The sequence below is a fragment of the Pristiophorus japonicus genome, chromosome 21, assembly GCF_044704955.1.
Source record: "Pristiophorus japonicus isolate sPriJap1 chromosome 21, sPriJap1.hap1, whole genome shotgun sequence".
Lineage (NCBI taxonomy): Eukaryota > Metazoa > Chordata > Chondrichthyes > Pristiophoridae > Pristiophorus > Pristiophorus japonicus.
In genome coordinates this window covers 60477788-60502169 of record NC_091997.1, presented here as the reverse complement: position 1 = coordinate 60502169, position 24382 = coordinate 60477788, and the positions used below count along the sequence as shown (strand labels likewise).

General features: G+C 46.5%; 1 protein-coding gene across 1 annotated transcript in view; it reads left to right on the top strand.

Annotated features, from left to right (window-relative positions):
- The window catches only part of LOC139233687 (corticotropin-releasing factor receptor 1-like), a 350288-nt gene that overhangs the window by 244273 nt on the left and 81633 nt on the right, over positions 1 to 24382 (top strand). Inside the window, exon 9 of the mRNA XM_070864095.1 lies at positions 4483 to 4568. Coding sequence (XP_070720196.1) covers positions 4483 to 4568 — 86 coding nt within the window. The remainder of the gene's footprint in view (positions 1 to 4482; positions 4569 to 24382) is intronic.

Sequence of the window (24382 nt, the reverse complement as noted above, 5' to 3'; positions counted from 1 at the left end):
CTCTCCTGGATTTGTTTCCAGTTCATTGGATTTAGGATTTGCTACTGGTGTATCAAAACTATCTGATGAATCAGAAATAATTGAATCATTCCCACCTTCAACTTCTTCCATGTCTGTAGGTAAAATATGATCAATATGAACAAACCTAATCTGTCCATTATCAAACATCTTTACCAAATATGTGCGAGGACCACATATCTTCACCACTCTTCCTGCCAACCACTTTATCCATTTATGGTGATGGTTCTTCACTCTCACCTTCTGGTTTAATTTCACACTTCTCTCTCTTACTCTACCTCTATCATGATTCTCTTTCTGTCTTAATTGTGTCTCTTCTACGGACTGTGCCAAGTTTGGTTTTAACAACGAGAATCTGCTTCATGGCTGTCGTTTGAGAAACAACTCTGCTGGTGTTCTACCAGTAGTTGTATGAGGAGTATTACGGTACGTAATTAGAAAATTAGCCAATTTTTGGTCCAATGACAACTGTCATTCCTTTGGATTTGGATCAAATATTTGTTTTATGAGGCATGTTTTACAATTTGTACAATGCGCTCTGCTGCACCATTTGAAGCAGGATGGTATGGGGGAACCTTGGTATGTTTCACACCATTTTTGCTCATGAACTGTGCAAATTCTTCTGAACGAAATTGTGGTCCATTATCTGAAACTATTTCTTCTGGGAGGCCAAATGAAGGAATAATCTTCGCAAAATGTCAAATGTTTTACTTGTTGTTATTTTCCACATTGGAAACACCTCGATCCACTTCGAACGGCTATCAATCACAATGAACAATTGTTGTCCTTTTAACTCAGCAAAATCAATATGTAGCCTTTGCCACACCCTGGGAGGCCATTTCCATGGATGTAATGGTACTGGTGGTGGTTGCTTGCTTGCCGATTGACATGTCGTACACTGACTGACGATGTACTCTATATCTTTATCAAGACCTGGCCACCATAAATAACTACATTCAAAACTCTTGGTCAAGCACATTCCCAGGTGCTGGTCATGGAGATCTCCTAATAATTTGGACCTGAATTTATTTGGTATAACCACTCTTGCACCCCACATGATACAATCTTTATCGACTGATAATTCATTCCTACAAATGAAGAATGGATGTGTATCTTTGTCTGTTACCTGGTTTGGCCATCCATTTGTAATATACTCAAACACCTTTGACATCACTGGGTCACGTTTGGTTGCTCTACCAATCTCTTCAGCTGTGACTGGCAGTTCATCAAAGTATGAAAAATAAAACACTTCTTCCCTATCGGGTGTAACTTGTGATAGGGAAGAATCTAGACATTGCATCAGCATTACTGTGATCAGCTGATCATCTGTATTCAATATCATATGTATATGCTGACAAAATCAAAGCCCATCTCTGCATTCGGGCTACAGCTAATGTTGGAACTGGGCACTTTGGATGGAGGATTGCTGTCAAGGACTTATGGTCTGCAACGAGAGTAAACTTACGACCATACAGGTATTTGTGGAACCTCTTGACCCCAAAAATTAAGGCCAAAGCTTCCCTTTTGATTTGTGCATAATTACTCTCACTGGCACTGAGAGTGTGTGAAGCAAAAGCAATTGGTCTCTCCTCCCCACTACGTAATACATGAGAGATTACTGCCCCAACTCCATACGGAGAGGCATCACATGCTAGCTTGATCTCCGGAGATACGTTATAGTGAACAAACGTAGTGCTCTCTACCAAGTTGCTTTTACACTCCTTGAATGCTGTATTGCATTCTTTTGACCACTTCCAATGGATCTGTTTTTTCAATAGGCCATTCAGTGGATGTAATACTGTAGGAACTTCCCATAAAAATTCAAAAGACCCAAAAATGATCAAAGTTCAGTGACATTCTTGGGAGTGGGCGCATTTCTGATTGCATCCAGTTTTTCCATGGTTGGATGTAAGCCATCTTTGTCTACTCTGTACCCTAAGTACTCCACTGAGTTTTGAAATAACTCACACTTACGAGCAGACACTCATACTCTGTGCTTCTCTAGCCGTTTGAGGACTTCATTCAATATTTTATTATGAATTTGCTTATTTGGTGCTGAAATGAGTATGTCATCTAAATAAATACTGCCCCTTCAATACCTTGCAAAATCTGGTTCATCACCCCTTGGAATATGGCAGGGGTGGAAGACACTCCAAATGGCAGCCTATTAAATTGATATAGACCAAGATGAGTATTTATAGTCAAGCTTAACTTGGACTCCTCATCTAGTTCCAGCTGTAAGTAGGCATTCGTAAGATCCAGTTTTGAGAAGATCTGACCACCTGTCAGTGTTGTGAACAAATCTTCTATATTCGACAATGTATTGGGGACATTACCCTCGAGAACCTGGTTTATGGTTACCTTATAATCACCACACAATCTTACCTTACCATCGGACTTAGATACAACAACAATGGGTGCAGCCCAATTACATCGCTCTATCTTACAAATAATGTTCTCAGTCTCTCGTCTTTTGAGTTCTTGCTCAACTTTCTCCTTAAGTGCGTATGTTACGGACCATGGCGGTAATGTGGAGCTACAGACGTTACAGCTGTGGATGTAGGCAAGGCATGAGATGAGGATGTGTGTGAGTAGGTACAGATGGTTGGTTGCCTGTTGGGTTAAGTGCTGGTTTGCACAGTGTGCACAGACAGAGGCTGTGTGTCGGACGTGTGGAAGCATGTACTCACCTTGACCATCCGACTGAATTTTCCCTGGCACTGTGTTGCGCTCCCGTCAACCACGGTGCTGGCCGACACCTCCATGGCAACCTCTCCCCACATGGCCCTAAAAACCTGCAGTATTGGCCTGCTCCCAGATGGAGGGAACTGTGCATCCCTCCTTCTCTCCACTGCCCCACCAATGTCTCCAGCACCACCTCATTGCTTGTAGCAGGATTTGGAGCAGCCATGTCAGAAGTTCCAGCTCTTAGTAAAGTCCAGCCATGATGAAATTGAACCGGCGCTGCCTGAAACTATATCCCTTTTAAGAACTGGAATGAGCTCGAGGCTGCTGATTGCTGAATGAAAGTCATTTGAAATGTGACAAAGGCAAACTATCCCTCCTCGTCCTTCTGGACCTGTCTGCAGCCTTTGACACGGTTGACCACTCCATCCTCCTCCAATGCCTCTCCTCCATTGTCCAGCTGGATGGGACTACACTCGCCTGGTTCCATTCTTATCCATCTAATCGTAGGCAGAGAATCACCTGCAACGGCTTCTCTTCCTGCCCTGCATCGTTACCTCTGGTGTCCGCCAAGGATCCATCTTTGTCACACACCTATTTCCCCTTGGGAAAACACAGCGTCGGTTTCCACATGTACGCTGACACCCAGCTCTACCTCACCGCTTCACTCGACCCCTCCACGGTCTCTAAATTGTCAGACTGCTTGTCCCACATCCAGTTCTGGATGAGCAGAAATTTTCTCCAATTAAATATTGGGAAAACCGAAGCCATTGTTTTCGGTCCCCTCCACAAACTCCGTTCCCTCGCCACTGACTCCATCCCTCTCCCCAACTTCTGTCTGAGGCTGAACCAGACTGTTCGCCACCTTGGTGTAATATTTGACCCTGAAATGAGCTTTCGACCACATATCCACAACATAACTATTTCCACCTCTGTAACATCGCCTGTTTCCGCCCTTGCCTCAGCTCATCCGCTGCTGAAGCCCTCATCCATGCCTTTGTTACCTCTAGACTTGACTATTCCAAAGCACTCCTGGCTGGCCTCCCACATTCTACCCTACTTAAACTAGAGGTGATCCAAAACTCGACAGCCCGTGTCCTAACTCACACCAAGTCCCGCTCACCCATCACCAATTTCAAAATTCTCATACTTGTTTTGAAATTCCTTCATGGCCTCGTCCCTCCCTATCTCTGTAATCTCTTCCAGTCCCACAACCCCCCGAGATGTCTGCGCTCCTCTAATTCTGCCCTCTTGAGCATCCTTGATTATAATCACTCAACCATCGGTGGCCGTGCCTTTTGTTGCCTGGACCCCAAGCTCTGGAACTCCCTCCCAGTTGACCCAGTGACCCAGTGATCCACACCGACCCAGTGACCCACTGGGGCCACACTCTTCCGTTGAGTGCCAGAGGTGGATAGTGCATTGATCGGTGCTGTCTGACTCACCAGCTGCAAGTAGAGGACAACATTTCAGTCTATGGGGGGGTGTGGGAGGGGGTTAGGTGAAGCTGACATGTGAGCCGTCCCATCTCACATTGTGTCATCAGGGAGTTCCATCTCTACATGGGCACACCAATAACAGCCGACAAACTGTGCATTCAAATGCATTTGCCTTGACATTGCATGACCTTTCAAATATATTTTACGGAGCCATAAGGCACAGCAACGGGGGGGTGGGTTACCTGAGTTGTGTGAAACAGTTGGGCCTCGCAGCACCAGGTGAACACACCTCTGATTATTGCTCCTTATTAAAGGGCCCTTCTTTCCTTTTCTTTTTCAGATTAACTTCATCTTTCTTTTTAACATTGTGAGGATCCTAATGACAAAACTACGCGCGTCAACTACTTCTGAGACCATGCAGTACAGGTAAATGGGAAACAGGAACATGAATCTGGGCAGCATTAGTATGGGAGTGTCAGTATCATTCAGTAAGTGTGTGTCATTGTGTAAGTGTGTGTGTGTGTCAGTGTGTGTCAGTGTGTGTCGGTGTGTCAGTGTGTGTCGGTGTGTCAGTGTGCATCAGTGTGTTTCAGTGTGTCAGTGGGCGTCAGTGTGTCAGAGTGTGTCAGTGTGTGTCAGTATGTGTCAGTGTGTGTCAGTGTGTCAGTGTGTGAGTGTATCAGTGTGTGTCAGTGTGTCAGCATGTCAGTGTATGTCAGTGTGTGTCAGTATGTCATCAGTGTGTCAGTGTATGTCAGCATGTGTCAGTGTGCCAGTGTATGTCAGTGTGTAAGTGTGTGCCTGTGTGCCAGTGTGTGTCAGCGTGTGTGTGTGTCAGTGTGTGTCACTGTGTCAGTGTGTGTCAGTGTGTCAGTGTATGTCAGTGTGTCAGTGTGTGTCAATGTGTCAGAGTGTGTCAGTGTGCGTCAGTGTGCGTCAGTGTGCGTCAGTGTGTGTCAGTGTGTTTCAGTGTGTCAGTGTGCGTCAGTGTGTCAGTGTGTGTCAGTGTGTGAGTGTATCAGTGTGTGTCAGTGTGTGTCAGTGTGTGTCGGTGTGTCAGTGTGTGTCAGTGGTGTCAGTGTGTCAGAGTGTGTCAGTGTGCATCAGTGTGTGTCAGTGTGTGTCAGTGTATGTCAGTGTGTGCCAGTGTGTTTCAGTGTGTCAGTGGGCGTCAGTGTGTTAGAGTGTGTCAGTGTGTCAGTGTGACAGTGTGTCAGTGTATGTCAGTGTGTGTCAGTATGTCGTCAGTGTATGTCAGTGTGTGTGAGTGTATCAGTGTGTGTCAATGTGTGTCAGCATGTCAGTGTATGTCAGTGTGTGTCAGTATGCCGTCAGTGTATGTCAATGTATGTCAGTGTGTGTCATTGTGTCAGTGTGTCAGTGTATGTCAGTGTGTCAGTGTGTGTGTGTGTGTGTGTCAGTGTGTGCCAGTGTTTCAATGTGCCAGTGCTTTTCAGTGTGTAAGTGTGTGCCAGTGTGTGTCAGCGTGTGTGTGTGTCAGTGTGTCAGAGTGTGTCAGTTTGCATCAGTGTGTGTCAGTGTGTCAGTGTGTGCCGGTGTGTCAGTGTGCATCAGTGTGTGCCAGTGTGTTTCAGTGTGTCAGTGGGCGTCAGTGTGTCAGAGTGTGTCAGTGTGTCAGTGTGTCAGTGTGTGTCAGTATGTGTCAGTGTGTCAGTGTGTGTCAGTGAGTCAGTGTGTGAGTGTATCAGTGTGTGTCAGTGTGTCAGCATGTCAGTGTATGTCAGTGTGTGTCAGTGTGTCAGTGTATGTCAGCGTGTGTCAGTGTGTCAGTGTATGTCAGTGTGTAAGTGTGTGCCAGTGTGTGTCAGTGTGTGTGTGTGTCAGTGTGTGTCAGTGTGTGTCAGTGTGTCAGTGTTTGTCAGTGTTTGTCAGTGTGTCAGTGTTTGTCAGTGTGCCATAGAAACATAGAAACATAGAAAATAGGTGCAGGAGTAGGCCATTCGGCCCTTCGAGCCTGCACCGCCATTCAATGAGTTCATGGCTGAACATGCAACCTCAGTACCCCACTCCTGCTTTCTCGCCATACCCCTTGATCCCCCGAGTAGTAAGGACAACATCTAACTCCTTTTTGAATATATTTAGTGTCAGTGTGTGTCAGTGTGTCGGTGTGTGGGTGTGAGTGTGTCAGTGTGCGTCAGTGTGTGTCATGGTGTCAGTGAGTGTGTCAGTGTGTGTCAGTGTGTCAGTGTGTGCATCAGTGTGTGAGTGTGTCAGTGTGTCAATGTGTGTCAGTGTGTCAGTTTCTGTCAGTGTGTGTCAGTGTCTGTCAGTGTGTGTCAGTGTGTGTCAGTGTGTCAGTGTATCAAGTGTGTGTCAGTGTTTATCAGTGTGTGTCAGTGTTTGTCAGTATATGTCAGTATGTGTGTGTGTCAGTGTGTCAGTGTGTGTCATTGTGTCAGTGTGTGCCAGTGTGTCAGTGTGTGAGTGTGTCAGTGTGTGTCATTGTGTCAGTGTGTGCCAGTATGTCAGTGTGTGAGTGTGTCAGTGTGTGTCAATATGTGTCAGTGTGTCAGTGTGTGTCAGTGTGTGTCAATGTGTGTCAGTGTGTCAGTGTATCAAGTGTGTGTCAGTGTGTGTCAGTGTGTGTCAGTTTGTGTGTGTCATTGTGACAGTGTGTGTCAGAGTGTGTCAGTGTGTCAGTGTGTGTCAGTGTGTGAGTGTGTCAGTGTGTGTCAGTGTGTGTCAGTGTGTGTCTGTGTGTGAGTGTGTGTCAGATTGTCAGTGTTTCAGTGTGTGTCAGTGTGTCAGTGTGTGTCAGTATGTCGTCAGTGTATGTTAGTGTGTGTCAGTGTGTCAGTGCGTGTCAGTGTGTGTCAATGTGTGTCAGGGTGTGTCAGTGTGTGTCAGTGCGTATCAATGTGTGTCAGTGTGTGTCCGTGTGTCAGTGTATCAGTGTGTGTCAGTGTGTGTCAGTGTGTCAGTGTGTGTCAGTGTGTCAGTACGTCAGTGTGTCAGTGTGTGTCAGTGTGTGTCGGTGTGTGTTGGTGTGTGTCAGTGAGTGTCAGTGTGTGTCAATGTGTGACAGTGTGTGTCAGTGTGTCAGTGTTTCAGTGTGTGTCAGTGTGTCAGTGTGTCAGTGTGTCAGTACATCAGTGTGTCAGTACGTCAGTGCGTCAGTGTGTCAGTGTGTGTCAGTGTGTCAGTGTGTGTCGGTGTGTGTCGGTGTGTGTCGGTGTGTGTCGGTGTGTGTCAGTGTGTGTCAGTGAGTGTCAGTGTGTGTCAGTGTGTGTCAATGTGTGTCAATGTGTGTCAGTGTGTGTCAGTGTGTCAGTGTTTCAGTGTGTGTCAGTGTCTGTCAGTGTGTCAGTGTGTCAGTGTGTGTCAGTACATCAGCGTGTCAGTGTGTCAGTGTATCAGTGTGTGTCAGTGTGTGTCGGTGTGTGTCAGTGAGTGTCAGTGTGCCTGTGTGTGTCAGTGTGCGTCAGTGTGTCAGTGTGTGAGTGCGTCAGTGTGTGTCAGTGTGTCAATGTGTGTCAGTGTGTGTCAATGTTTGTCAGTTTGTCAGTGTGTGTCAGTGTGTCAGTGTATGTCAGTATGTCAGTTTGTGTCAGTGTGTCAGAGTGTGTCAGTGTGCATCAGTGTGCGTCAGTGTGTGTCAGTGTGTGTCAGTGTGTCAGAGTGTGTCAGTGTGCATCAGTGTGTGTCAGTATATGTGTGTGTCAGTGTGTGTCAGTGTGTGTCAGTGTGTGTCAGTGTGTGTCAGTGTGTCAGTGTGTCAGTACGTCAGCATGTCTGTGTGTCGGTGTGTGTCAGTGTGTGTCAGTGAGTGTCAGTGTGTGTCAGTGTGTCAGTGTGTGTCATTGTGTCAGTGTGTGTCAATATATGTCACTTTGTGTGTGTCAGTGTGTGTCAGTGTGTGTCAGTGTGTCAGTGTGTGTCAGTATGTCAGTGTGTCAGTTTGTGTCAGTGTGTGTCAGTGTATGTCAGTGTGTGTCAATATGTGTCAGTGTGTGTCGGTGTGTCAGTGTGTGTCGGTGTCTCAGTGTGTGTCAGTGTGTGTCAGTGTGTCAGTGAGTGTCAGTGTGTCAGTGAGTGTCAGTGTGTGTCAGTGTGGCAGTGTGTGAGTGCGTCAGTGTATGTCAGTGTGTCAATGTGTGTCAGTGTGTGTCAGTGTGTCAGTGAGTGTCAGTGTATCAGTGAGTGTCAATGTGTGTCAGTGTGTCAGTGTGTCAGTGTGTCAGTGTGTCAGTGTGTCAGTACATCAGTGTGTCAGTGCGTCAGTGTGTCAGTGTGTGTCGGTGTGTGTCAGTGAGTGTCAGTGTGTGTCAATGTGTGTCAGTGTGTCAGTATTTCAGTGTGTGTTAGCGTCTGTCAGTGTGTCAGTGTGTCAGTGTGTGTCAGTACATCAGCGCGTCAGTGTGTCAGTGTATCAGTGTGTGTCGGTGTGTGTCGGTGTGTGTCGGTGTGTGTCAGTGAGTGTCAGTGTGTGTCAGTGTGTCAGTGTGTGTCGGTGTGTGTCAGTGAGTGTCAGTGTGTGTCAGTGTGTCTGTGTGTGTCTGTGTGTGTCAGTGTGCGTCAGTGTGTCAGTGTGTGAGTGCGTCAGTGTGTGTCAGTGTGTCAATGTGTGTCAGTGTGTGTCAATGTTTGTCAGTTTGTCAGTGAGTGTCAGTGTGTCAGTGTATGTCAGTGTATGTCAGTGTATGTCAGTGTGTCAGTGTGTGTCAGTGTGTCAGAGTGTGTCAGTGTGCATCAGTGTGTATCAGTGTGCGTCAGTGTGTCAGTGTGTGTCAGTGTGTGAGTGTATCAGTGTGTGTCAGTGTGTGTCGGTGTGTCAGTGTGTGTCAGTGTGTGTCAGTGTGTGTCAGTGTGTGTCAGTGTGTGTCAGTGTGTGTCAGTGTGTCAGTGTGTGTCAGTGTGTGTCAGTGTGTGTCAATATATGTAACTTTGTGTGTGTGTCAGTGTGTGTCAGTGTGTGTCAGTGTGTGTCATTGTATCAGTGTGTGTCAGTGTGTCAGTGTGTGTCAGTGTGTGTCAGTGTGTCTCAGTATGTCAGTGTGTCAGTTTGTGTCAGTGTGTGTCATTGTGTCAGTGTGTGTCAGTGTGTCAGTGTGTGTCAGTGTGTGAGTGTTTCAGTGTGTGTCAATATGTGTCAGTGTGTGTCGGTGTGTCAGTGTGTGTCAGTTTGTCAGTGAGTGTCAGTGAGTGTCAGTGAGTGTCAGTGTGTGTCAGTGTGGCAGTGTGTGAGTGCGTCAATGTATGTCAGTGTGTCAATGTGTGTCAGTGTGTGTCAGTGTGTCAGTGAGTGTCAGTGTATCAGTGAGTGTCAATGTGTGTCAGTGTGTCAGTGTGTGTCAGTGTGTGTCAGTGTGTGTCAGTGTATGTCGTCAGTGTGTGTCAGTGTGTCAGTGTGTGTCAGTGTGTGTCAGTGTATCAAGTGTGTGTCAGTGTGTGTCAGTATATCTCAGTTTGTGTGTGTGTCAGTGTGTCAGTGTGTGTCAGAGTGTCTGTGTGTGTCTGTGTGTGTCAGTGTGTGAGTGCGTCAGTGTGTGTCAGTGTGTCAATGTGTGTCAGTGTGTGTCAATGTTTGTCAGTTTGTCAGTGAGTGTCAGTGTGTCAGTGTATGTCAGTGTATGTCAGTGTATGTCAGTGTATGTCAGTGTGTCAGTGTGTGTCAGTGTGTCAGAGTGTGTCAGTGTGCATCAGTGTGTGTCAGTGTGTTTCAGTGTGTCAGTGTGCATCAGTGTGTCAGTGTGTGTCAGTGTGTGAGTGTATCAGTGTGTGTCAGTGTGTGTCAGTGTATGTCAGTGTGTGTCAGTGTGTGTCAGTGTGTCAGTGTGTGTCAGTGTGTCAGTGTGTGTCAGTGTGTGTCATTGTGTCAGTGTGTGTCAGTGTGTGTCAATATATGTAACTTTGTGTGTGTGTCAGTGTGTGTCAGTGTGTGTCAGTGTGTGTCATTGTATCAGTGTGTGTCAGTGTGTGTCAGTGTGTGTCAGTGTATCAGTGTGTGTCAGTGTGTCAGTGTGTGAGTGTGTCAGTATGTGTCAGTGTGTGTCAGTGTATGTCAGTGTGTGTCAATATGTGTCAGTGTGTGTCAGTGTGTCAGTGTGTGTCAGTGTGTCAGTGAGTGTCAGTGAGTGTCAGTGTTTGTCAGTGTGGCAGTGTGTGAGTGCGTCAGTGTATGTCAGTGTGTCAATGTGTGTCAGTGTGTGTCAGTGTGTGTCAATGTGTCAGTGAGTGTCATAGTATCAGTGAGTGTCAATGTGTGTCAGTGTGTCAGTGTGTGTCAATGTGTGTCAGTGTGTGTCAGTGTATGTCGTCAGTGTGTGTCAGTGTGTCAGTGTGTGTCAGTGTGTGTCAGTGTGTGTCAATGTGTGTCAGTGTATCAAGTGCGTGTCAGTGTGTGTCAGTGTGTGTCAGTATATCTCAGTTTGTGTGTGTGTCAGTGTGTCAGTGTGTGTCAGAGTGTGTCAGTGTGTCAGTGTGTGTCAGTGTGTCAGTGTGTGTCAGTGTGTGTCAATGTGTGTCAGTGTGTATCAATGTGTGTCAGAGTGTGTCAGTGTGTGTCAATGTGTGTCAGTGAGTGTCAGTGAGTGTCAATGTGTGTCAGTGTGTGTCAGTGTGTGTCAGTGTGTGTCAGTGTGTGTCAGTGTGTCAAGTGTGTGTCAGTGTGTGTCAGTATATATCAGTCTGTGTGTGTGTCATTGTGTCAGTGTGTGTCAGTGTGTCAGTGTGTGTCAGAGTGTGTCAGTGTGTCAGTGTGTCAGTGTGTGTCAGTGTGTCAGTGTGTCAGTGTGTATTAGTGTGTATTAGTGTGTGTCAGTGTGTGTCAGTGTGTGTCAGTGTGTGTCAGTGTGTCTGTGTGTGAGTGTGTGTCAGATTGTCAGTGTTTCAGCGTGTGTCAGTGTGTCAGTGTGTGTCAGTGTGTCAGTGAGTGTCAGTGTGTCAGTGTATGTCAGTGTGTGTCAGTGTGTGTCAATGTTTGTCAGTTTGTCAGTGAGTGTCAGTGTGTCAGTGTATGTCAGTGTATGTCAGTGTATGTCAGTGTGTCAGTGTGTGTCAGTGTGTCAGAGTGTGTCAGTGTGTGTCAGTGTGTGTCAGTGTGTTTCAGTGTGTCAGTGTGCGTCAGTGTGTCAGTGTGTGTCAGTGTGTGAGTGTATCAGTGTGTGTCAGTGTGTGTCGGTGTGTCAGTGTGTGTCAGTGTGTGTCAGTGTGTGTCAGTGTGTGTCAGTGTGTGTCAGTGTGTCAGTGTGTGTCAGTGTGTGTCAGTGTGTGTCATTGTGTCAGTGTGTGTCAATATATGTAACTTTGTGTGTGTGTCAGTGTGTGTCAGTGTGTGTCAGTGTGTGTCATTGTATCAGTGTGTGTCAGTGTGTCAGTGTGTCTCAGTATGTCAGTGTGTCAGTTTGTGTCAGTGTGTGTCATTGTGTCAGTGTGTGTCAGTGTGTCAGTGTGTGAGTGTGTCAGTGTGTGTCAGTGTATGTCAGTGTGTGTCAATATGTGTCAGTGTGTGTCGGTGTGTCAGTGTGTGTCAGTTTGTCAGTGAGTGTCAGTGTGTGTCAGTGTGGCAGTGTGTGAGTGCGTCAATGTATGTCAGTGTGTCAATGTGTGTCAGTGTGTGTCAGTGTGTCAGTGAGTGTCAGTGTATCAGTGAGTGTCAATGTGTGTCAGTGTGTCAGTGTGTGTCAGTGTGTGTCAGTGTATGTCAGTGTATGTCGTCAGTGTGTGTCAGTGTGTCAGTGTGTGTCAGTGTGTGTCAATGTGTGTCAGTGGGTGTCAGTGTGTCAGTGTGTCAGTGTATGTCAGTGTATGTTAGTGTATGTCAGTGTGTGTCAGTGTGTGTCAGTGTGTGTCAATGTGTGTCAGTGGGTGTCAGTGTGTCAGTGAGTGTCAGTGTGTCAGTGTGTCAGTGTATGTCAGTGTATGTCAGTGTGTGTCAGTGTGTGTCAGTGTGTGTCAATGTGTGTCAGTGTGTGTCAGTGAGTGTCAGTATATGTCAGTGTGTGTCAGTGTTTCAGTGTGTGTCAGTGTGTGTCAGTGTGTCAGTGTGTGTCAGTGAGTGTCAGTGTGTGTCAGTTTGTCAGTGTGTGTCAGTGTGTCAGTGTGTGTCAGTGTGTGCCAGTGTGTGTCAGTGTATCAAGTGTGTGTCAGTGTGTGTCAGTGTGTCAGTGTGTGTCAATGTGTGTCAGTATATGTCAGTTTGTGTGTGTCAGTGTGTCAGTGTGTGTCAGTGTTTCAGTGTGTGTCAGTGTGTGTCAGTGTGTCAGTGTGTGTCAGTGTGTGTCAGTGAGTGTCAGTGTGTGTCAGTGTGTCAGTGTGTGTCATTGTGTCAGTGTGTGTCTGTGTGTGTCAATATATGTCACTTTGTGTGTGTGTCAGTGTGTGTCAGTGTGTGTCATTGTATCAGTGTGTGTCATTGTGTGTCAGTGTGTGTCAGTGTGTGTCAGTGTGTGTCAGTGTGCGTCAGTGTGTGTCAGTATATGTCAGTATGTGTGTGTGTCAGTGTGTCAGCGTGTGTCAGTGTGTGTCATTGTGTCAGTGTGTGTCAGTTTGTCAGTGTGTGAGTGTGTCAGTGTGTGTCAGTATATGTCAGTTTGTGTGTGTCAGTGTGTCAGTGTATGTCAGTGTGTGTCAGTGTGTGTCAGTGTTTCAGTGTGTGTCAGTGTGTGTCAGTGTGTCAGTGTGTGTCAGTGTATCAAGTGTGTGTCAGTGTGTGTCAGTGTGTCAGTGTGTGTCAGTATATGTCAGTTTGTGTGTGTCAGTGTGTCAGTGTGTGTCAGTGTGTGTCAGTGTTTCAGTGTGTGTCAGTGTGTGTCAGTGTGTGTCAGTGAGTGTCAGTGTGTGTCAGTTTGTCAGTGTGTGTCAGTGTGTCAGTGTGTGCCAGTGTGTGTCAGTGTATCAAGTGTGTGTCAGTGTGTGTCAGTGTGTCAGTGTGTGTCAGTGTGTGTCAGTATATGTCAGTTTGTGTGTGTCAGTGTTTCAGTGTGTGTCGGTGTGTGTCAGTGTGTGAGTGTGTGTCAGTGTGTGTCAGTGAGTGTCAGTGTGTGTCAGTGTGTCAGTGTGTGTCTGTGTGTGTCAATATATGTCACTTTGTGTGTGTGTCAGTGTGTGTCAGTGTGTGTCATTGTATCAGTGTGTGTCATTGTGTGTCAGTGTGTGTCAGTGTGTGTCAGTGTGTGTCAGTGTGTGTCAATGTGTGTCAGTGTGTGTCAATATGTGTCAGTGTGTCAGTATGTCAGTGTATCAAGTGTGTGTCAGTGTTTGTCAGTGTGCGTCAGTGTGTGTCAGTATATGTCAGTATGTGTGTGTGTCAGTGTGTCAGCGTGTGTCAGTGTGTGTCATTGTGTCAGTGTGTGTCAGTTTGTCAGTGTGTGAGTGTGTCAGTGTGTGTCAGTATATGTCAGTTTGTGTGTGTCATTGTGTCAGTGTATGTCAGTGTGTGTCAGTGTGTGTCAGTGTTTCAGTGTGTGTCAGTGTGTGTCAGTGTGTGTCAGTGTGTGTCAGTGTGTCAGTGTGTGTCAGTGTATCAAGTGTGTGTCAGTGTGTGTCAGTGTGTCAGTGTGTGTCAGTATATGTCAGTTTGTGTGTGTCAGTGTGTCAGTGTGTGTCAGTGTGTGTCAGTGTTTCAGTGTGTGTCAGTGTGTGTCAGTGAGTGTCAGTGTGTGTCAGTTTGTCAGTGTGTGTCAGTGTGTCAGTGTGTGCCAGTGTGTGTCAGTGTATCAAGTGTGTGTCAGTGTGTGTCAGTGTGTCAGTGTGTGTCAGTGTGTGTCAGTATATGTCAGTTTGTGTGTGTCAGTGTTTCAGTGTGTGTCGGTGTGTGTCAGTGTGTCAGTGTGTGTCAGTGTGTGTCAGTGAGTGTCAGTGTGTGTCAGTGTGTCAGTGTGTGTCATTGTGTCAGTGTGTGTCTGTGTGTGTCAATATATGTCACTTTGTGTGTGTGTCAGTGTGTGTCAGTGTGTGTCATTGTATCAGTGTGTGTCAGTGTGTCAGTGTGTCATTGTGTGTCAGTGTGTGTCAGTGTGTGTCAATGTGTCAGTGTGTGTCAGTGTGTGTCAATATGTGTCAGTGTGTCAGTATGTCAGTGTATCAAGTGTGTGTCAGTGTTTGTCAGTGTGTGTCAGTATATGTCAGTATGTGTGTGTGTCAGTGTGTCAGCGTGTGTCAGTGTGTGTCATTGTGTCAGTGTGTGTCAGTTTGTCAGTGTGTGAGTGTGTCAGTGTATGTCCATGTGTGTCAATATGTGTCAGTGTGTGTCAGTGTGTGTCAGTGTGTCAGTGTGTGTCATTGTGTCAGTGTGTGTCAGTGAGTGTCAGTGTGTGTCAGTGTGTGTCAGTGTGTCAGTGTGTGTCAGTGAGTGTCAGTGTGTCAGTGTGTGCCAGTGTGTGTCAGTGTGTGTCAGTGTGTGTCAGTATGTCAGTGAGTGTCAGTGTGTCAGTGTGTGTCAGTGTGTGTCAGTGTGTGTCAGTGTGTATCAAGTGTGTGTCAGTGTGTGTCAGTGTGTCAGTGTGTGTCAGTATATGTCAGTTTGTGTGTGTCAGTGTGTCAGTGTGTGTCAGTGTGTGTCAGTGTTTCAGTGTGTGTCAGTGTGTGTCAGTGTGTCAGTGTGTGTCAGTGAGTGTCAGTGTGTGTCAGTTTGTCAGTGTGTGTCAGTGTGTCAGTGTGTGCCAGTGTGTGCCAGTGTGTGTCAGTGTGTGTCAGTGTATCAAGTGTGTGTCAGTGTGTGTCAGTGTGTCAATGTGTGTCAATGTGTGTCAGTATATGTCAGTTTGTGTGTGTCAGTGTGTCAGTGTGTGTCAGTGTTTCAGTGTGTGTCAGTGTGTGTCTGTGTCTCAGTGTGTGTCAGTGAGTGTCAGTGTGTGTCAGTGTGTCAGTGTGTGTCATTGTGTCAGTGTGTGTCTGTGTGTGTCAATATATGTCACTTTGTGTGTGTGTCAGTGTGTGTCAGTGTGTGTCATTGTATCAGTGTGTGTCATTGTATCAGTGTGTGTCAGTGTGTCAGTGTGTCATTGTGTGTCAGTGTGTGTCAGTGTGTGTCAGTGTGTGTCAGTGTGTGTCAATGTGTCAGTGTGTGTCAGTGTGTCAGTATGTCAGTGTATCAAGTGTGTGTCAGTGTTTGTCAGTGTGCGTCAGTGTGTGTCAGTATATGTCAGTATGTGTGTGTGTCAGTGTGTCAGCGTGTGTCAGTGTGTGTCATTGTGTCAGTGTGTGTCAGTTTGTCAGTGTGTGAGTGTGTCAGTGTATGTCCATGTGTGTCAATATGTGTCAGTGTGTGTCAGTGTGTGTCATTGTGTCAGTGTGTGTCAGTGAGTGTCAGTGTGTCAGTGTGTGTCAGTATATGTCAGTTTGTGTGTGTCAGTGTGTGTCAGTGTGTGTCAGTGTTTCAGTGTGTGTCAGTGTGTGTCAGTGTGTCAGTGTGTGTCAGTGTGTGTCAGTGAGTGTCAGTGTGTGTCAGTGTGTCAGTGTGTGTCAGTGTGTGCCAGTGTGTGTCAGTGTGTGTCAGTGTATCAAGTGTGTGTCAGTGTGTGTCAGTGTGTCAGTGTGTGTCAGTGTGTGTCAGTATATGTCAGTTTGTGTGTGTCAGTGTTTCAGTGTGTGTCAGTGTGTGTCAGTGTGTCAGTGTGTGTCAGTGTGTGTCAGTGTGTGTCAGTGAGTGTCAGTGTGTGTCAGTGTGTCAGTGTGTGTCATTGTGTCAGTGTGTGTCTGTGTGTGTCAATATATGTCACTTTGTGTGTGTGTCAGTGTGTGTCATTGTATCAGTGTGTGTCAGTGTGTCAGTGTGTCATTGTGTGTCAGTGTGTGTCAGTGTGTGTCAGTGTGTGTAAATGTGTCAGTGTGTGTCAGTGTGTGTCAATATGTGTCAGTGTGTCAGTATGTCAGTGTATCAAGTGTGTGTCAGTGTTTGTCAGTGTGCGTCAGTGTGTGTCAGTATATGTCAGTATGTGTGTGTGTCAGTGTGTCAGCGTGTGTCAGTGTGTGTCATTGTGTCAGTGTGTGTCAGTTTGTCAGTGTGTGAGTGTGTCAGTGTGTGTCAGTGTATGTCCATGTGTGTCAATATGTGTCAGTGTGTGTCAGTGTGTGTCAGTGTGTTAGTGTGTGTCAGTGTGTGTCATTGTGTCAGTGTGTGTCAGTGAGTGTCAGTGTGTGTCAGTGTGTCAGTGAGTGTCAGTGTGCCAGTGTGTGTCAGTGTGTGTCAGTGTATCAAGTGTGTGTCAGTGTGTGTCAGTGTGTCAGTGTGTGTCAGTATATGTCAGTTTGTGTGTGTCAGTGTGTCAGTGTGTGTCAGTGTGTGTCAGTGTTTCAGTGTGTGTCAGTGTGTCAGTGTGTGTCAGTGAGTGTCAGTGTGTGTCAGTTTGTCAGTGTGTGTCAGTGTGTCAGTGAGTGTCAGTGTGTCAGTGTGTGCCAGTGTGTGTCAGTGTGTGTCAGTGTGTGTCAGTGTATCAAGTGTGTGTCAGTGTGTGTCAGTGTGTGTCAGTATATGTCAGTTTGTGTGTGTCAGTGTGTGTCAGTGTGTGTCAGTGTTTCAGTGTGTGTCAGTGTGTGTCAGTGAGTGTCAGTGTGTGTCAGTGAGTGTCAGTGTGTGTCAGTGTGTCAGTGTGTGTCATTGTGTCAGTGTGTGTCAGTGTGTGTCAATATATGTCACTTTGTGTGTGTGTCAGTGTGTGTCAGTGTGTGTCATTGTATCAGTGTGTTTCAGTGTGTCAGTGTGTCATTGTGTGTCAGTGTGTGTCAGTGTGTGTCAGTGTGTGTCAGTGTGTGTCAATGTGTCAGTGTGTGTCAGTGTGTCAGTGTTTCAGTGTGTGTCAGTGTCTGTCAGTGTGTGTCAGTGTCTGTCAGTGTGTCAGTGTGTCAGTGTGTGTCAGTACATCAGTGTGTCTGTGTGTGTCTGTGTGTGTCTGTGTGCGTCAGTGTGTCAGTGTGTGAGTGTGTCAGTGTGTGTCAGTGTGTCAGTGAGTGTCAGTGTGTCAGTGAGTGTCAATGTGTGTCAATGTGTGTCAATGTGTCAGTGAGTGTCAATGTGTGTCAGTGTGTGTCAGTGTATGTCAGTGAGTGTCAGTGTTTCAGTGTGTGTCAGTGTGTGTCAGTGTGTCAGTGAGTGTCAGTGTGTCAGTGTATGTCAGCGTGTATCAGTGTGTGTCAATGTGTGTCAATGTGTGTCAGTGTATCAAGTGTGTGTCAGTGTGTGTCAGTCTATCTCAGTTTGTGTGTTTGTCAGTGTGTCAGTGTGTGTCAGTGTGTCAGTGTGTGTCAGTGTGTGTCAGTGTGTCAGTGTGTGTCATCGTGTCAGTGTGTGTCAGTGTGTGTCAATATATGTCACTTTGTGTGTGTGTCAGTTTGTGTCAGTGTGTGTCATTGTATCAAGTGTGTGTCAGTGTGTGTCAGTTTGTCAGTGTGTGTCAGTGTGTCAGTGTGTGTCAGTGTGTGTCCTTGTGTCAGTGTGTGTCAGTGTGTCAATGTGTGTCAGTGTATGTCAGTGTGTGAGTGAGTGTCAGTGAGTGTCAGTGTGTCAGTGTATCAATTGTGTGTCAGTGTGTGTCAGTGTGTCAGTGTGTGTCAATATATGTCAGTTTGTGTGTGTGTCAGTGTGTCAGTGTGTGTCAGTGTGTGTCAGTGTGTCTGTGTGTCTGTGTGTGTCAGTGTGTGTCAGTGTGTGTCAGTGTGTCAGTGTGTGTCAATGTATGTCAGTGTGTCAGTGTATCAAGTGTGTGTCAGTGTGTGTCAGTGTGTCAGTGTGTCAGTGTGTGTTAGTGTGTCAGTGTATGTCAGTGTGTGTCAGTATGTCGTCAGTGTTTCAGAGTGTGTCACTGTGTCAGTGTGTGTCAATGTGTGTCAATGCGTGAAAGTGTGTCAGTGAGTGTCAGTGTGTGTCAATGTGTCAGTGTATGTCAATGTGTGTCAGTGTGTGAGTGTTTCAGTTTGTGTCAGTGTGTGTCAGTGTGTCAGTGTGTTTCAATGTGTCAGCATGTCAGTGTGTCAGTGTGTGTCAATGTGTGTCAGTGTGTGAATGTGTGTCAGTGTGTGAATGTGTGTCAGTGAGTGTCAGTGTGTGTCAATGTGTGTCAGTGTGTCAGTGTGTCAGTGTGTTTCAATGTGTCAGCGTGTCAGTGTGTCAGTGTGTGTCGGTGTGTGTCAGTCTGTGTCAGTCTGTGTCAGTGAGTGTTAATGTGTGTCAGTGTGTGTCAGTGTGTGTCAGTGTGTGTCTGTGTGTGTCTGTGTGTGTCTGTGATTGTCAATGAGTGTCAGTGTGTGTCAGTGTGTCTGTGTGTGTCGGTGTGTGTCTGTGTGTGTCTGTGTGTGTCGGTGTGTGTCAGTGTGTCAGTGTGTGTCAATGTATGTCAGTGTGTCAGTGTATCAAGTGTGTGTCAGTGTGTGTCAGTATATGTCAGTTTGTGTGTGTCAGTGTGTCAGTGTGTGTCAGTGTGTCAGTGTTTGTCAGTGTGTGTCAGTGAGTGTCAGTGTGTGTCAGTGTGTGTCAGTGTGTCAGTGTGTGTCAGTGTGTGTCAATGTGTGTCAGTGTGTCATTATGTGTAAATGTGTCAGTGTGTGTCAGTGTGTGTCAGTGTGTGTCAATGTGTGTCAGTGTGTCAGTATGTGTCAATGTGTGTCAGTGTGTGTCAGTGTGTCAGTGTATCAAGTGTGTGTCAGTGTGTGTCAGTGTGTGTTAGTATATATCAGTTTGTGTGTGTGTCAGTGTGTGTCAGTGTGTGTCAGTGTGTCAGTGTGTCAGTGTGTGTCAGTGTGTCAGTGTGTGTCAGTGTGTCAGTGACTGTCAGTGTGTCAGTGTGTGTCAGTGTGTGTCAGTGTGTGTCAATGTGTGTCAGTGTGTCAGTATGTGTCAATGTGTGTCAGTGTGTGTCAGTGTATCAAGTGTGTGTCAGTGTGTGTCAGTGTGTGTTAGTATACGTCAGTGTGTGTCTGTGTCAGTGTGTGTCAGTGTGTGTCAGTGTGTGTCAGTGTGTGTCAGAGTGTGTCAGTGTGTCAGTGTTTGTCAGTGTGTCAGTGTGTGTCAGTGTGTGTCAGTGTGTCAGTGTGTCAGTGTGTGTCAATGTGTGTCAGTGTGTCAGTGTGTGTTAGTATATGTCAGTTTGTGTGTGTCAGTGTGTGTCAGTGTGTGTCAGTGTGTGTCAATGTGTGTCAGTGTTTCAGTGTGTCAGTACGTCAGCGTGTCAGTGTGTGTCAGTGTGTGTCAGTATATGTCAGTATGTGTGTGTGTCAGTGTGTCAGCGTGTGTCAGTGTGTGTCATTGTGTCAGTGTGTGTCAGTTTGTCAGTGTGTGAGTGTGTCAGTGTATGTCCATGTGTGTCAATATGTGTCAGTGTGTGTCAGTGTGTGTCAGTGTGTCAGTGTGTGTCAGTGTGTGTCATTGTGTCAGTGTGTGTCAGTGAGTGTCAGTGTGTGTCAGTGTGTGTCAGTGTGTCAGTGAGTGTCAGTGTGTGTCAGTGTGTGTCAGTGTGTGTCAGTGTGTGTCAGTGTGTCAGTGTGTGTCAGTATGTCAGTGAGTGTCAGTGTGTCAGTGTGTGTCAGTGTGTGTCAGTGTGTGTCAGTGTATCAAGTGTGTGTCAGTGTGTGTCAGTGTGTCAGTGTGTGTCAGTATATGTCAGTTTGTGTGTGTCAGTGTGTCAGTGTGTGTCAGTGTGTGTCAGTGTGTGTCAGTGTGTCAGTGTGTGTCAGTGTGAGTCATTGTGTCAGTGTGTGTCAGTGTGTGTCAATATATGTCACTTTGTATGTGTGTCAGTGTGTGTCAGTGTGTGTCATTGTATCAGTGTGTGTCAGTGTGTCAGTGTGTCATTGTGTGTCAGTGTGTGTCAGTGTGTGTCAGTGTGTGTCAATGTGTCAGTGTGTGTCAGTGTGTGTCAATATGTGTCAGTGTGTCAGTATGTCAGTGTATCAAGTGTGTGTCAGTGTTTGTCGGTGTGCGTCAGTGTGTGTCAGTATATGTCAGTATGTGTGTGTGTCAGTGTGTCAGCGTGTATCAGTGTGTGTCATTGTGTCAGTGTGTGTCAGTTTGTCAGTGTGTGAGTGTGTCAGTGTGTGTCAGTATATGTCAGTTTGTGTGTGTCAGTGTGTCAGTGTATATCAGTGTGTGTCAGTGTTTCAGTGTGTGTCAGTGTGTGTCAGTGTGTGTCAGTGTGTGTCAGTGTGTCAGTGTGTGTCAGTGTATCAAGTGTGTGTCAGTGTGTGTCAGTGTGTCAGTGTGTGTCAGTATATGTCAGTTTGTGTGTGTCAGTGTGTCAGTGTGTGTCAGTGTGTGTCAGTGTTTCAGTGTGTGTCAGTGTGTGTCAGCGTGTGTCAGTGAGTGTCAGTGTGTGTCAGTTTGTCAGTGTGTGTCAGTGTGTCAGTGTGTGCCAGTGTGTGTCAGTGTATCAAGTGTGTGTCAGTGTGTGTCAGTGTGTGTCAGTGTGTCAGTGTGTGTCAGTATATGTCAGTTTGTGTCAGTGTGTGTCAGTGAGTGTCAGTGTGTGTCAGTGTGTCAGTGTGTGTCATTGTGTCAGTGTGTGTCTGTGTGTGTCAATATATGTCACTTTGTGTGTGTGTCAGTGTGTGTCATTGTATCAGTGTGTGTCAGTGTGTCAGTGTGTCATTGTGTGTCAGTGTGTGTCAGTGTGTGTCAATGTGTCAGTGTGTGTCAGTGTGTGTCAATATGTGTCAGTGTGTCAGTATGTCAGTGTATCAAGTGTGTGTCAGTGTTTGTCAGTGTGCGTCAGTGTGTGTCAGTATATGTCAGTATGTGTGTGTGTCAGTGTGTCAGCGTGTGTCAGTGTGTGTCATTGTGTCAGTGTGTGTCAGTTTGTCAGTGTGTGAGAGTGTCAGTGTGTGTCAGTGTATGTCCATGTGTGTCAATATGTGTCAGTGTGTGTCAGTGTGTGTCAGTGTGTCAGTGTGTGTCAGTGTGTCAGTGTGTGTCAGTGTGTGTCATTGTGTCAGTGTGTGTCAGTGAGTGTCAGTGTGTGTCAGTGTGTCAGTGTGTGTCAGTGTGTCAGTGAGTGTCAGTGTGTCAGTGTGTGCCAGTGTGTGTCAGTGTGTGTCAGTGTGTGTCAGTGTGTCAGTGTGTGTCAGTGTGTGTCAGTGTGTGTCAGTGTGTGTCAGTGTGTGTCAGTATGTCAGTGAGTGTCAGTGTGTCAGTGTGTGCCAGTGTGTGTCAGTGTGTGTCAGTGTGTGTCAGTGTGTGTCAGTGTATCAAGTGTGTGTCAGTGTGTGTCAGTGTGTCAGTGTGTGTCAGTATATGTCAGTTTGTGTGTGTCAGTGTGTGTCAGTGTGTGTCAGTGTATGTCAGTGTTTCAGTGTGTGTCAGTGTGTGTCAGTGTGTCAGTATGTGTCAGTGAGTGTCAGTGTGTGTCAGTTTGTCAGTGTGTGTCAGTGTGTCAGTGTGTGCCAGTGTGTGTCAGTGTGTGTCAGTGTATCAAGTGTGTGTCAGTGTGTGTCAATGTGTCAGTGTGTGTCAATGTGTGTCAGTATATGTCAGTTTGTGTGTGTCAGTGTGTCAGTGTGTGTCAGTGTTTCAGTGTGTGTCAGTGTGTGTCAGTGTGTCAGTGTGTGTCAGTGTGTGTCAGTGAGTGTCAGTGTGTGTCAGTGTGTCAGTGTGTGTCATTGTGGCAGTGTGTGTCTGTGTGTGTCAATATATGTCACTTTGTATCTGTGTCAGTGTGTGTCAGTGTGTCATTGTATCAGTGTGTGTCAGTGTGTCAGTGTGTCAGTGTGTGTCAGTGTGTGTCAGTGTGTGTCAATGTGTCAGTGTGTGTCAGTGTGTGTCAATATGTGTCAGTGTGTCAGTATGTCAGTGTATCAAGTGTGTGTCAGTGTTTGTCAGTGTGCGTCAGTGTGTGTCAGTATATGTCAGTATGTGTGTGTGTCAGTGTGTCAGCGTGTATCAGTGTGTGTCATTGTGTCAGTGTGTGTCAGTTTGTCAGTGTGTGAGTGTGTCAGTGTGTGTCAGTGTATGTCCATGTGTGTCAATATGTGTCAGTGTGTGTCAGTGTGTGTCAGTGTGTGTCATTGTGTCAGTGTGTGTCAGTGAGTGTCAGTGTGTGTCAGTGTGTCAGTGTGTGTCAGTGTGTCAGTGAGTGTCAGTGTGTTAGTGTGTGCCAGTGTGCGTCAGTGTGTGTCAGTGTATCAAGTGTGTGTCAGTGTGTGTCAGTGTGTCAGTGTGTGTCAGTATATGTCAGTGTTTGTGTGTCAGTGTGTCAGTGTGTGTCAGTGTGTGTCAGTGTTTCAGTGTGTGTCAGTGGGTGTCAGTGTTTGTCAGTGTGTGTCAGTGTGTCAGTGAGTGTCAGTGTGTCAGTGTGTGCCAGTGTGTGTCAGTGTGTGTCAGTGTATCAAGTGTGTGTCAGTGTGTGTCAGTGTGTGTCAGTGTGTGTCATTGTATCAGTGTGTGTCAGTGTGTCAGTGTGTGTCAGTATGTCAGTGTGTCAGTATGTCAGCGTGTCTGTGTGTCAGTGTGTGTCCTTGTGTCAGTGTGTGTCAGTGTGTCAGTGTGTGTCAGTGTGAGTCATTGTGTCAGTGTGTGTCAATATATGTCACTTTGTGTGTGTGTCAGTGTGTGTCATTGTATCAGTGTGTGTCATTGTATCAGTGTGTGTCAGTGTGTCAGTGTGTGTCAGTGTGTCATTTTGTGTCAGTGTGGGTCAGTGATTGTCAGTGTGTCTGTGTGTGTCTGTGTGTGTCTGTGTGTGTCAGTGTGCGTCAGTGTGTCAGTGTGTGAGTGCGTCAGTGTGTGTCAGTGTGTGTCAATGTTTGTCAGTTTGTCAGTGTGTGTCAGTGTGTCAGTGAGTGTCAGTGTGTCAGTGTGTGTCAGTATATGTCAGTTTGTGTGTGTCAGTGTGTCAGTGTGTCAGTGTTTCAGTGTGTGTCAGTGTGTCAGTGTGTGCCAGTGAGTGTCAGTGAGTGTCAGTGTGTGTCAGTGTGTCAGTGTGTGTCATTGTGTCAGTGTGTGTCTGTGTGTGTCAATATATGTCACTTTGAGTGTGTGTCAGTGTGTGTCATTGTATCAGTGTGTGTCAGTGTGTCAGTGTGTCATTGTGTGTCAGTGTGTGTCAGTGTGTGTCAGTGTGTGTCAGTGTGTGTCAATGTGTCAGTGTGTGTCAGTGTGTGTCAACATTTGTCAGTGTGTCAGTATGTCAGTGTATCAAGTGTGTGTCAGTTTGTCAGTGTGTGAGTGTGTCAGTGTGTGTCAGTGTATGTCCATGTGTGTCAATATGTGTCAGTGTGTGTCAGTGTGTCAGTGTGTGTCAGTGTGTGTCATTGTGTCAGTGTGTGTCAGTGAGTGTCAGTGTGTGTCAGTGAGTGTCAGTGTGTCAGTGTGTGCCAGTGTGTGTCAGTGTGTGTCAGTGTGTGTCAGTGTATCAAGTGTGTGTCAGTGTGTGTCAGTGTGTCAGTGTGTGTCAGTATATGTCAGTTTGTGTGTGTCAGTGTGTGTCAGTGTGTGTCAGTGTTTCAGTGTGTGTCAGTGTGTCAGTATGTGTCAGTGTGTGTCAGTGAGTGTCAGTGTGTTTCAGTTTGTCAGTGTGTGTCAGTGTGTCAGTGTGTGCCAGTGTGTGTCAGTGTGTGTCAGTGTATCAAGTGTGTGTCAGTGTGTGTCAATGTGTCAGTGTGTGTCAATGTGTGTCAGTGTGTGTCAGTGTGTCAGTGTGTGTCAGTGTGTCAGTGAGTGTCAGTGTGTTAGTGTGTGCCAGTGTGTGTCAATGTGTCAGTGTGTGTCTGTGTGTGTCAATATATGTCACTTTGTATGTGTGTCAGTGTGTGTCAGTGTGTCATTGTATCAGTGTGTGTCATTGTGTGTCAGTGTGTGTCAGTGTGTGTCAGTGTGTGTCAGTGTGTGTCAGTGTGTGTCAATGTGTCAGTGTGTGTCAGTGTGTGTCAATATGTGTCAGTGTGTCAGTATGTCAGTGTATCAAGTGTGTGTCAGTGTTTGTCAGTGTGCGTCAGTGTGTGTCAGTATATGTCAGTATGTGTGTGTGTCAGTGTGTCAGCGTGTATCAGTGTGTGTCATTGTGTCAGTGTGTGTCAGTTTGTCAGTGTGTGAGTGTGTCAGTGTGTGTCAGTGTATGTCCATGTGTGTCAATATGTGTCAGTGTGTGTCAGTGTGTGTCAGTGTGTCAGTGTGTGTCAGTGTGTGTCATTGTGTCAGTGTGTGTCAGTGAGTGTCAGTGTGTGTCAGTGTGTCAGTGTGTGTCAGTGTGTCAGTGAGTGTCAGTGTGTTAGTGTGTGCCAGTGTGCGTCAGTGTGTGTCAGTGTATGAAGTGTGTGTCAGTGTGTATCAGTGTGTCAGTGTGTGTCAGTATATGTCA